The sequence below is a fragment of the Astyanax mexicanus genome, chromosome 25, assembly GCF_023375975.1.
Source record: "Astyanax mexicanus isolate ESR-SI-001 chromosome 25, AstMex3_surface, whole genome shotgun sequence".
Lineage (NCBI taxonomy): Eukaryota > Metazoa > Chordata > Actinopteri > Characiformes > Acestrorhamphidae > Astyanax > Astyanax mexicanus.
Window position 1 is genome coordinate 19,844,691 of NC_064432.1, and position 12,787 is coordinate 19,857,477.

Below are 12,787 nucleotides of genomic sequence, written 5' to 3' on the forward strand. Positions count from 1 at the left end.
ACCCAGCGTTAACTACAGGAAATACACAGAACAGTAGAACCCAGCGTTAACTACAGGAAACACACAGTACAGTAGAACCCAGCGTTAACTACAGGAAACACACGGTACATTAGAACCCAGCGTTAACTACAGGAAACACACAGAACAGAAGAACCCAGCGTTAACTACAGGAAACACACAGAACAGTAGAACCCAGCGTTAACTACAGGAAACACACAGAACAGTAGAACCCAGCGTTAACTACAGGAAACACACAGAACATTAAAACCCAGCATTAACTACAGGAAACACACAGAACAGTAGAACCCAGCGTTAACTACAGGAAACACACAGAACATTAAAACCCAGCATTAACTACAGGAAACACACAGAACAGTAGAACCCAGCGTTAACTACAGGAAACACACGGTACATTAGAGCCCAGCATTAACTACAGGAAACACACGGTACATTAGAACCCAGCATTAACTACAGGAAACACACAGAACAGTAGAACCCAGCGTTAACTACAGGAAAGTGTACAGTGTTATTTCCCAGAATTCCCAAAAAATCATGGAACATCAGTTCTGGTCAATATTATCAGCTCCAGCTCTGCGGTTAGTGGAAGATACACATAAGCCCACTCACCGAGTTCTGAGCCCAGTTCGTGTACTGTCTGAAATAGCTCACCAGGTTCCGGACATATTTTCCAGTCTCCTGTGCCAGCAGAGGAAAAACATCAGCACAGGGGAGTTTTAATACAGACTGCACTTATCCTGGGTGAACGGTATAGATGAATAGGTTCATGGGTTAATAGATCAATGCGTTGGTAGATAAGGGGGTGGTGGGTTAATAGATGGATGGGTTAATATATAAATTGGTTAATAAATGAATAAATGGTAAACAGATTAATCAGTTAGTAGATGAGTTGGGAAATGGGTTAATAAACCAATGGTTCTAGGGTTAATAGATGAGTTAGTTAATGGGTTAATAGATGAATGGGGAAGTGGATAATTACATTATTGGTATAGTAGATTAATAGGTAATGGGTTAGTAGATGATTAAATTATATGATTATTGAATGAATAGGTTAATGGAATAACAGATTGAATGGGTTAGTCGATAATTGGGTTATTGGGTTAATAGATGTATGGATTAGTCGATAATTGCGTTATTGGTTTAGTAGATCATTGTGTTATTGTGTTAATAGATAATTGGGTTAATAGAAGATTGGGTTATTGGGTTAATAGACAAATGGGTTAGAAGATGAATGGGTTATTAGATCATTTTGATTAATAGATGAATGGGTTAGTAGATGATTAGGTTATTTGGTTAATAGATGAATGTGTTAGTAGATGATTGGGTTAATAGATGAATGAGTAATATATGATTGGGTTATTGGGTTAGATAAATGTGTTAATAGATGAAAGGGTTGATAGATGAATGGGTTAATATATGGTTAAACTCTGTACCTGTTTTACAACTTGTGAGGCATTGTTGGCGATGAGGTACTCTGCTGCATCGATGGCACTCAGAACGTTTGTCACTTTAGTCTGAAAGTGAAGCCAGAATAAATCCAGTAAATCCAGTGTGTTCACAGAATTTCTAACATTACGACCAGAAAAATGCTCCTAACAAGATAAAGTGATATTATTTTTAGAACCTCCTAAATGTAAACATTATTGTAAACATGCAACTCTTTTTGAAATTGGCCACTGTAGCCATTTAACACGCTCATTCTAATCAAGTACTAATTGTACCAGATTCTTCCTTTAAACCTCATACATGTGCTTTGAAGTCTTTAGGTGTGTGTGTGTTCAGTTGTTCATAATAGTGTTTTGTACTCACTGGAAGTTCTCTAGACGTGGTCTGCAGTAACGTGATGCTCTGACTTAAAGAACTCTGAAACATAAACAGGAAACGGCTTTAAAATGTAAAATTCGCTAAGTTTTTTTCAATTTTTTTAATAATTCTTATTTTTCTGAGCCCTGATTATAAACCCCTACAAATCCTCACACACACATACCATCACACACATCCTATTCTACATAAACATACGATCAGAACACCAAAACACATCAATACAACACAACAGCAGGGGGTTAAGAGGGTATCATCTCTGTTTTAGACCACTGTCTGAACTCTTACCCGTGCTCTCACAAATTTCTGTAGTTGCAGTGAAGGAGGAGGAGTGATAAATCAGATGGATAGATCAGCATAAATGATATACTATATATATATATATATACATACATATATATATACATACTGTTGTGTATATAATTAAATTGCAGCAACAGAGGAATAATAAACAGTGTAAATAATACATTAATTAATTATTTTATATTTATATTATTTTATATTTATTATATTAATAGTGTGCATGATGTTTGTGTAATTACCATGGCCTGCTCCATAGGCAGAACCTGTTCTTTATGGATCTGTCTGATGCTGCTGGCGTGACCCTTCAGTGCGTTTCCCAGAGCTCCACGGGGCTAAACACCAAAATCACACATATAACATATAATCATATTTATATATAACAAAAAAACAGTACATAAATACAGAACAGAAATTTACTGTACATTTACTCTGAGGTCAAATTTACAGTGACACTGAGAGACTATACACAAATATATATTACATATGTACATGAATGCAGTGTGAATCCAAAACTAACTTATTGCACGATAAATTAACATAATGTCGATTGTTTTTTGCCGCCCTCAGTATTGCTTGCTGCACCCGCTTGCCTGTATTTAGGTGGCTTCCACAGACCCAACACCCTTTAGACGTAGTCTTTACGTAGTAACAGTAACCTAAACCATGAGTCCAAAAAAAGTTTTAAGATTTTAGAAATCAATATTTTGTGGAATAACCCTGGTCTTTAATCACAGTTTTTATGCATCTTGGCATGTTCTCCTCCACCAGTCTTACACACTGCTTTTGGATAAATTTATGCCTTTACTCCTGGTGCAAAAATTCAAGCAGTTCAGTTTAGTTTGATGGCTTGTAATCATCCATCTTTCTCTTGATTATATTCCAGAGGTTTTCAATTTGGTGAAATTAAAGAAACTTATCATTTTTAAGTGGTCTTTAAAAAAAAAAAAAATTCAGAGCTGTATATAAAATATTTACAATTTAACAAACACATGATCCTTGGTTCTGACTCCGGTCTGGTCTTTCCGGTTTAAAATCAAATCAAATTAGTTGCTGTAATAATTGGTTAGTACATGTGTGGTTGTGATTGGCTGAATGCCCCACCATACACCAGCACATCTGCAGTTACCTGATTTACAGATATGTTAGAGTACGCCTCATGAACATTCCAGTTCAAAAGACACTTCTAACGGACAGCAGCATTTATTTTTTCCACCACTGCTGTGTGCTGATATCCACTAACAAGCTTTAATGTGTTGCTGAGATACATGTTTTTGACAGAATAATCTTTAGTGCCTAAAATGTGCTTCTGATTTTAACCTTTAGATTTACGGGTCAGGACATGTTGTGTGCTTTTAACCTTCAGCCAAATGTGTGTTTCCTGTGAGTGTGTGTGTGTGTGGTTGATCCGGTGTGAATAAGGCTGTTGTTAGACTCCTCACACAGAGAGCATCATAAAAATCTGAGAAACTTTCCAGCGGTTAAACCTGCTATATTTTACCATCTCAGACACACGCATACAGAGTTTACGTTGAGTCTTTTAATCTCTACTTAATTTACTTTAACACAGTTTCTAATATTTTGTCTAAAAGTCTAAACCACACTCTCAGTCCTGTACTGTCTACATGTTTACAGACACTCTGATTTACACAGTAGACCACAGTAACGTAAGCATGCCCACTGAGTTTAATCAGCCAGATCATATGCAAACATGCAGGAGTGGAATCACTATCTCTGCTACACTGTAATGCCTAGTTCACACTACACGGTTTTAGCACGGTTTTCTCTGTTTTTTATTGGCTGTTTTTTGTAGAGCTCAGACATATACCTCTGCTCGAAAGCAAATTGGTGATCACTCAGTGATGGCAGACGAGTCACAGGCATTTAGCAAACATCTAGCAGGTTTACTATCTAGACCAGTTGGTGACTGTGAGTTAACAGCAGCGACTACCTGCAGCCAATGGGATTATGTAGAAAGAGAACCACCTGTCCAACCAACATATCTTTTGCAGTTTTTGAACTGCCACTGATGGCAAACACAGTTTTTTAAATAACTTAATTATTTTTTACCATTGCATTAAAAAAAAACAATTACAAAACTATGATTTGAAACAAAAATCAATAAAAATCAAGGTTAGCAAAAATGATTGAGCCCATGCTAATATATTGTAACAATTATTACAACAGGCCTAAATGTTGCTTACCAGATTATCGGCCTGGGCCTCCAGTTCATTTGCAAAAGAGAGGAGATCCACCACAGTCACGCCTTTATTCACCTGCCAAACAAAACACACACACATATATAAACAGATGAAACCACTCAGCTCTGTGCGGGTGTGTATGCGTTTATATCTGTATGAGTGGAAAACATGCCATTTTAGATGTCATTGCGTCATTTGGCTTACGAAAAGAAGAAGAAAAATATTGTTTTTATAAAGCCAAAATTTATTTCAAACTACACATGCCAGACATCCTCCTGCACAGTGAGATCAGTGTTAGACACGGTTGTGTGTGATTAGCTAGCAATACTAACACAGTACACCAATGGAAAAAATCAAATATGTGCCAACATAGACTGTATTTCCAAATATTTGTGAACACCCTTCTCATAAATGCTTTATTCAGTTACTTCTAATTTGCTGACACAGATGTAAGATGCACAGCTTGACTACTCCCTCTAGAAGAGACATACTGGCAATAGAATAGGACTCTGAAGCAGATAAATAAACATAAACCTATTGGCAACATGTCAAGTGTCAGGTGTGGGTTAGCTAAATGAGTATTGGGCATCGTGCTCCTTCCCATACTTTTAAATTGAATGAGCTGGGGATGAATGAGGGGGAAGGGTAATAATCCAGCATCCTGTGAGTGGTCTAAAGTGCTGCCACTATGATCAGGAGATCACTGGTTCGAATCCCGGGCATGTAGCTTGCCATCATCTACCGGAGCCCTGAGAGAGCACAATTGGCCTTGTTCTCTCTGGGTGGGTAGATGGCACTTTTTTCCCCACAGTACTCCATGATGTCGCTTAGCACAAAGCGTCTGTAAGCTGATGTATCAGAACCGAATCGCTGCGCTGTAATGCGACTCGGCGGTGCTGCATTAGCAGGCGGTGGCTGACTTCAAATGTGTCAGAGGAGGCATGTGGTAGTCTTCACCCTCCTGGTGTTGAGGCATCACTACTGGTAGGGGAAATACAGCTGAGCTGAGTGGGTGATCTAATCGGCATAGCTAATGTAGGGAGAAAAGTGGGATTAAAAAAAATATTTGCCTGGACAGTAGAGAGACAGTTGCTCCAACAAAATTAAAACCAACTACTTTTACTAGATTTTATTTCAATAGAAACAACGAATGAGCAAGTGTTACAATACTTCTCTCCATGTAGTATACTTGTGTGTGTATATATGTGTGTGAGTGTGTGCGAATGTGTGTTACCTCTGTAAGGTATCCTGGGTAGTTGATTTCTCCGAGGCCTGTGTTGGCGAAGTTGATGAGGTTATCTTTGCCCTCCTGTTCCAGCAGGGTTACCCCCTGCAGATCCACATTCACCCTCTCCAGTATACTAGCCAGCTCAGGGTTATACTGGTGAACACACACACACTGGTTATATTAGTACTGTTATTAAATCCTGAACATCCTGAGTCAAAATGCTTATTTTTACTTGTATTTATTGAGATAAACTCACCGCTGTGGCGTTGATGAATTTAACAAAGTTGAATTTATTCTCCAGCTTCAAAGCTGCATATATTCCATTATTTTCATAGCAATCCCTTGAAAAAAGATAGAGAGAATGATGAGGTCATGTCTTATTACTAACTACACAGCAGTAGAGCCATCTAGTGGACAAACATAATAAATCAGTTTTTCTTTTGGACATAAACTCATCTTCAAAAAATTGGAACGGAAGATAAGGGTTACTGGGAACAATAAATGATTACATGTATAAACATATACAGCTCAGTTTCTGAGCATTGTTGTTTTATTCTATAAACTACAGATATTTCTCCCAAATTCCAAGTAAAAATATTGTCGTTTAGAGCAGTTATTTGCAGAAAATGAGAAATGACTGAAAAAACAAAAAAGATGCAGAGCTTTCAGACCTTAAATAATGCAAAGAAAACAAGTTCATATTTATAAAGTTTTAAGAGTTTAGAAATCAATATTTGGTGGAATAACCCTGGTTTTCAATCACAGTTTTCATGCATCTTGGCATGTTCTCCTCCTTCAGTCTTACACACTGCTTTTGAATAACTTTATGCCACTCCTGGTGCAAAAATTCAAGCAGTTCATCCATCTTCCTCTTGATTATATTCCAGAGGTTTTCAATTTGGTAAAATCACCAAGAAAAAAAGAAAATCCTTTTTAAGCGGTCTCTTATTTTTTTTCCAGAACTGTATATACAGTACTTAAATGACACAATAAGATTTAAAACAGTGTCATGAAGCATTTTTCTACAATTTTACCAATTTTTATACATAGAAATAGTGATATATGACATGATTAAACCCTTAAAAATGTACAACGTTATATACAGGTATAGAAATACACAAACAAATGTACACACGTGCACCTACCTGTACAGGCTGCCCAAGGTGAGGTCCAGGTTGGGGTCCTGAAACAGTAATCCAGGTAGGAAGTTCTTTTTAGCAGGATGGACCAAAAATGGAGTGTCTATTACCTGTTGGAATAGCGCATCAAAGTGTGCTTTTAACGTAACATTGTGCTGTTAAAGTGCCAATAATGAAAACTATTTGGCTTGTAATGCACACTCAGACAAACACACTCACACATATATAATCCCTCACATACACACTCACACACACTCACACACATTTACACACACCCACACACTGTAAGGATATTTTGAGTAAATTTTTATTTTCCACCTCAAACCAATTCCCACTATGGCACCTTATTCTTGATGTGTACCTTGAACAGTTGTCTGTTGGCCAGAGGCTCACACACCAGCTTCTCCGTGTTCCCCCCCGCAACAAACGATGTAACTACAATTCCCATCAGCACCCAGGAAAAGATGAAGCTGAACCCCACACCTCTGAGATGCCAGACAGAAAGAGAAATGAACAGATTAATTAAATACTATTCACTAACGCTGCACTATATATCGTTTCTGCATCGTCAACATCAGCTTAAGCAGTTAGCAGTTAGCTAAGTACATTTTCCCTTTGTAGTTAACAGTGTTACTTACGCCATGAGGAGGTTTCCGCCAGTGTTAGACATGCAGCCGCGTGTGGTGGGCGTGGCATTCTTATCATAGCCACATGAGCCACACATCAATCCAAGGATATTAAATGCCAGAATCAGCACCACCATACAGCACACCACCACACACCCGATCCACCTAAACACAGAGAGAGAGAGAGGTTAGATAGATAGATATATAATATATAATTAGTATAACTATAAATATAAATATGCAGTGAATGTATTTGAATAGAATTTTTATTGCACTTATTCCGTATGTATTATTTTATTGCGCTTAGTCCGTATGTATTATTTTATTGCGCTTAGTCCGTATGTGTTATTTTATTGCACTTAGTCCATTTGAGTTGCTACTGCTCCTCCTCATCATCTGTCCTCCTGTTACTCCTCCTTCCCCCAGGGGAGGAATTGTAAAGTCTGATGGCATGATGGACAAAGGAGTTTCGGAGTCTGTTGGTCCTGCATTTGGGGAGGAGCAGTCTGTCACTGAACAGGCTCTTCTGGTTGCTGATGACGGTGTGCAGAGGGTGACTGAGGGTAATGTCTACAATGCACTTATCTACCTATCTTAAAAACAATTATGCAATTCTACACTGAGCATAAGACTGGAGGACATATGGACAAACTATTACACATGCAGGAGACACTAGCTATGGAGTTTTAACAGTTTTTCTAAGCTAGATTACTCTCTGATAGTTGATGACCAGCTAAGGACACCATACTGGTTTGATGCTGAATTTGTTATGTGTAACATCAGCCTCAACTTTATTTACGAAGCGCAGAATAGTAGGTAGGTTAGCTGCACTGCAAAAAGCCAGGCTCAGCCTGGTTAAAGCTGTGATGCTAACAGACACAACAGCTAGCCTGGGTGAGAAATTTGTACACAGGCATTTTCACTACAGTACAGCTCCATTGTTAGTGTCAATCTGCTGTTGGTTACCTGTAGAAGTCCAGCTGGTCTATCTGTGGGTAATATGCTTCAATGTTCTTCTGTCCATCAGAGAGAAACTTGGTGAAGTTCTCTAGTGCTGGTTCCACCGGGAACATCTTAGTAAAGCCAATGATCTCTGCACCGGACTTATCCAACAGAGCTTTCACTCCTGTAGCACAGGAAAGAGAAACAGACAGATGCTGTAGTAAATGTGTGTATGTATGTAAAACATCCACATTTTGTCACAGCTACACAGAATCTTTAAAAACTTTATTCAACCCAAGAACATCTGCAGACTTACTGGGCAAAGCTGGAGATCCAAGCAAAGAAGCACAAAAACAGAAAATGCTCAGTTATACAGTAGGAATTATTCAGTATTCATACATAATAACAATTATAATTAACTGTAAATTGTAAACTATATTGATAATAAGTTATGTCCCATTAACATTAACAATTTTAAGCAGAAGAACCAGTTGCGACAAAAATTTAATATCGGCTACTTGTGCTCTCTAGATATCAGCTTAGACCACTGAAAAAACAATATCGGTCAATCACTAATCTGAACATTATAAATATTTGTAGAGATGGTGGAAGGATGAAAAACATTTACTCACTTGATACGACACCTTTGGTTTGTTCTCTCACCATCAGTGGAGTATCATTAAACGCTGAGTATCCCTGAATACAGAAAGAGAGATCAACCAACACTCACAGGACACAACCAAAGAAAGAGAGACAGGACAAAACATCAGAGTTGGTTTTAGGAAAATTAATCAATCAAATCAAATTAAATGCTACATTAAATAAAAGTTACAGTATTTAACTGTAACACTGAAAATACAGCCTGTTACACATTTAAACAGTATATTGTTAATATATTAATATTTACAAGATATTGTCCACCCTAATACTACCTTCTGTACGATGTAGCTGAGGTCAGTCTTCATCACAGTCTCTAGATTAGCCAGCTGGGGGCTCACATCTGGAAGCTAAGGCATAAAAGTACAACAAGCAGGGGTTAGGCTTCAGTCACACACTCACACACTGAAACAAAGACACAACAGATGGTAAAACCTCTAAACACAAAATTATATACTGTATATACAGCTCTGAAAAAAAGACCTCTTAAAAATGATGAGTTTCTTTGATTTTACCAAATTAAAAACCTCTGGAATATAATCAAGAGGAAGATGGATGATCACAAGCCATCAAACCAAACTGAACTGCTTGAATTTTTGCACCAAGAGTGGCATAAAGTTATCCAAAAGCAGTGTGTAAGACTGGTGGAGGAGAACATGCCAAGATGCATAGAAACTGTGATAAAAAACAGGGTTATTCCACCAAATATTGATTTCTGAACTTGTTTTCTTTCTTTGCAAGCTCTTTATTTATACAGTCGAGATACCTATTAATTACATTTTACAGTGTAGTGCGGTCACAGCTTTCCAGTGCATCTAAGCAGGAGTACACCTGACCCCGCCTCACTCAGACTAGGCCTGAATAAAGGCGTACCTAACAGCCCTGTGAGGACATATAAGGGCAACCCTGCTATAAGTGCTTTAGTCAGAGAAGTGTTTGTGTGTGTGCATTACCCCGTTGAAGTTGGCGCTGATGGCGAGCTGGCTGAGTGTGCCTCGGATGGTGCTGCAGGTGTGTGCGACGTCGCCGTTGCTGCAGGCCGGGTCGTTTAGGGTGTTGGATAGAGATGAACGCTCGGCCTGCAGTGACCTCTGCAACTTCCCCGTCCCGTCCTGCAGCGTCTCCAGCGATGTGCTCACGTTTTCCAACGCCTCCTTTGTCTCTCGCATCGCTACACACACAGAAACAAAAGCGCATAACAATGTGTACACACGTGTGCAATCAGAAAACTTCATACACTTTTGGAAAAAATGAAGAGACCACTTTAGTTTTTGAATCAGTTTCTCTGATTTTGCTATTAATAGGTGTATTTTTGAGTAAAATGGACATTGTTTTATTCTGTAAACTTGGCAAGTTCTTCTCCACCAGTCTTTCATAATGCTTTTGGATAAGTTTATTCCACTCCTGGTGCAAAAATTCAAGCAGTTCAGCTTGGTTTGATGGCTTGTGATCATCTATTTTTCTCTTGATTATATACCAGAGGTATTTAATTTGGTCTCTTACTTTTTTCCGGAGCTGTATTATGATTTAATAAGGATTTTTTTTAGTGAAGATAGGGATGGAAAAATATGTGAATTAGCAGTATGTGGATGAGCACTGTCCTGCTGACATAGCGCAACAGTGAATACATTCAGGGGCTACTGTTTCCACGACCACATTAACGTAAAGCTGGGCTGTCAAAGTGTTTAATTCAGACGGAAATGTGATAACAAGGCAGTACAAGACAGTACCCCGCCTCTGGCACAGGTGATAACCATGTTTCTGTCCTGCTTCTGTGGGTACAATGTGGATACTATATTTAAGCTCTGTTGGGTCTTTTGGAGCGGGTGACTGGGGTGAGGGTTGGCAGCAGTGTTTTAGGCAGGGTTAACTCCCAAGTGAGTTCAGTTTAATGAAAGAAAAGTTCAGAACATTTATCCTGCCAGCTCTCTTATGTAAGCCGGTACAGACTGCCGCCTGTTTTAGTGCCACTGCCCCTTTATTAGATTACAGGCTGTATAAACTACAACATTTATTTAAAATGCTACCAAATGTTTTGATATGGTTCACAGCATATCTGCACATACTAGATTATGTATTATGCCGATTTACCAATGTGAAATTATGGTGACACCACTTTAATTCTCATGTGGTCACTACAACCCCTTTATAAAGTGAAGATGACCTGGCTTCAATGACACAAAAATTACTTTGATCACTGATGCAGTCACTGGGACCACTCAGACTCGATTGAGGACATGATGACATCACTATGAATTCATGATGACATCAATACAATACATGAGGCCACTATGATCAGGAGATCACTGATTTGAATCCCGTTCATGTAGCTATTAGCCATTAGCTGCTGGAGCCTGAGAGTGCACAATTGGCCTTGCTCTCTCTGGGTGGGTAGATGGCACTATTTCCCCTCATCTCTCCTAAGATAATGTCAATCAGAACAAGGCGTCTGTAAGCTGATATGTATCAAAACTGAGTCGCTGCGCTTTCAGCAGCAGCAGTTCAAAAAGAGGCGGAGTCTGACTTCACATGTATCAGAGGAGGCATGTGCTAGTCTTCACCCTCCTGGTGTTGAGGGCATTACTAGTGATGGGGGTCTTAATAAGTGGGTTAAGTAATTGGCCTTGTAAATTGGGGAGAAAATGGGATAGGATTTTTTTTATAAATTTATATAAAAAATACAATGCATAAGAGACATGGAAATAACACCAACACAAACTATAGAAACACACAAATCATAAACAAATCAATAAATAAATGCTTAAACACAGTACAGACACATTCAGTCACAGAACAAGAACACACACATAAACAAGAACAATAAGTGCATGCTGGTCACAATACCAGGAGGGTGGGGCTTAATCTATTACCTTTAATAGCACTCTCCACTTTGACTTTATACATTCACAAAGAGAAAGAAAGAGAGCAATTAATAAGTTATGTGATATTAATACTCAAGCCACAAGTCTATGTGTGTGTGTGTGTGTGATCATATATATATATACGTATATATATACGTGTATATATATATATATATATATATATATATATATATATATATTATTCCTGGCAGCACTGAGGAGAGTTCTCAGAAGGTAAATGAAAGAGTTTAGTTTTTAGAGTATGCAGTGTGAAGCTATTTTACAGCAGAGTATAAAAACATCCCATATTATCTAAAACTTTACCGGCCGTAGAACCAAACATGGTATGCATGCATGCTATAAAAATCCAAATCATTGCACATTTGCCGACCATAAACCAGTTACAGCACATTACTAGATCAGTAAACATAAACAGATATCAGAGTGTTATTGGGTTGTTAAAACAATTCATCAATCAACAGGTAATCCTATTATGATTTATACAAGCACAGAGATCGGATCGAATTGGTATTAAGGGACTCGGATCAAATTAAAAGACTAAATAACCTAATCAGGACATCCCTAATATTATCACTCAATGTTCTAGCACATTATATTTACTATATTAATGGGGGGTGCGCAGAATCAGAGTGTGTGTTGGGTTTTACCTCCAGTCATGCGTAGGGCGTTGTCTAAAGCGGGTACTACTTCTTTCTCCAGCTGGTTGTGTATCCGCCCCCCTAGCAGAGGCCCGATATCTGATTGGAGATTGAGAGTCACAAGACAAAAACATGGTTACACCCTGAGATCAGAGTGAGTGTATAAACAGGTTATAGAGGGTGAGAGAACGTACTTACTGTCTAAATCTGACAGCACTTTATTCTTGGCGGTGGTGTACTGTGCGGTCAGGTAATCTATTTGCTGTAAACAGAGATAAATACAGAACATGGCTCACACATTCCTGTAACTGTTTTTAGCAGAACATACAGGAGAA

The 12,787-nt window shown here is 38.4% G+C and overlaps 1 protein-coding gene across 14 annotated transcripts in view; it reads right to left on the reverse strand.

The window, feature by feature from the left end:
- prom1b (prominin 1 b) overlaps positions 1–12,787 on the reverse strand; it is a 37,153-nt gene that overhangs the window by 9,842 nt on the left and 14,524 nt on the right. For 7 of the 14 annotated variants that reach the window (XM_007230216.4, XM_007230215.4, XM_015606581.3 and 4 more), the window contains exons 6-24: positions 12,651–12,714; positions 12,462–12,551; positions 11,803–11,826; positions 9,886–10,103; positions 9,208–9,282; positions 8,908–8,971; positions 8,592–8,600; positions 8,300–8,459; positions 7,346–7,498; positions 7,069–7,192; positions 6,714–6,817; positions 5,825–5,909; positions 5,575–5,721; positions 4,344–4,415; positions 2,382–2,474; positions 2,128–2,145; positions 1,828–1,881; positions 1,452–1,532; positions 628–696 (exon numbers count right to left, since the gene is read on the reverse strand). In XM_007230216.4, coding sequence (XP_007230278.3) covers positions 628–696; positions 1,452–1,532; positions 1,828–1,881; positions 2,128–2,145; positions 2,382–2,474; positions 4,344–4,415; positions 5,575–5,721; positions 5,825–5,909; positions 6,714–6,817; positions 7,069–7,192; positions 7,346–7,498; positions 8,300–8,459; positions 8,592–8,600; positions 8,908–8,971; positions 9,208–9,282; positions 9,886–10,103; positions 11,803–11,826; positions 12,462–12,551; positions 12,651–12,714 — 1,704 coding nt within the window. The remainder of the gene's footprint in view (positions 1–627; positions 697–1,451; positions 1,533–1,827; positions 1,882–2,127; positions 2,146–2,381; positions 2,475–4,343; positions 4,416–5,574; positions 5,722–5,824; positions 5,910–6,713; positions 6,818–7,068; positions 7,193–7,345; positions 7,499–8,299; positions 8,460–8,591; positions 8,601–8,907; positions 8,972–9,207; positions 9,283–9,885; positions 10,104–11,802; positions 11,827–12,461; positions 12,552–12,650; positions 12,715–12,787) is intronic. The other 7 variants (XM_049472618.1, XM_049472616.1, XM_049472617.1 and 4 more) reach the window with 5 other exon arrangements.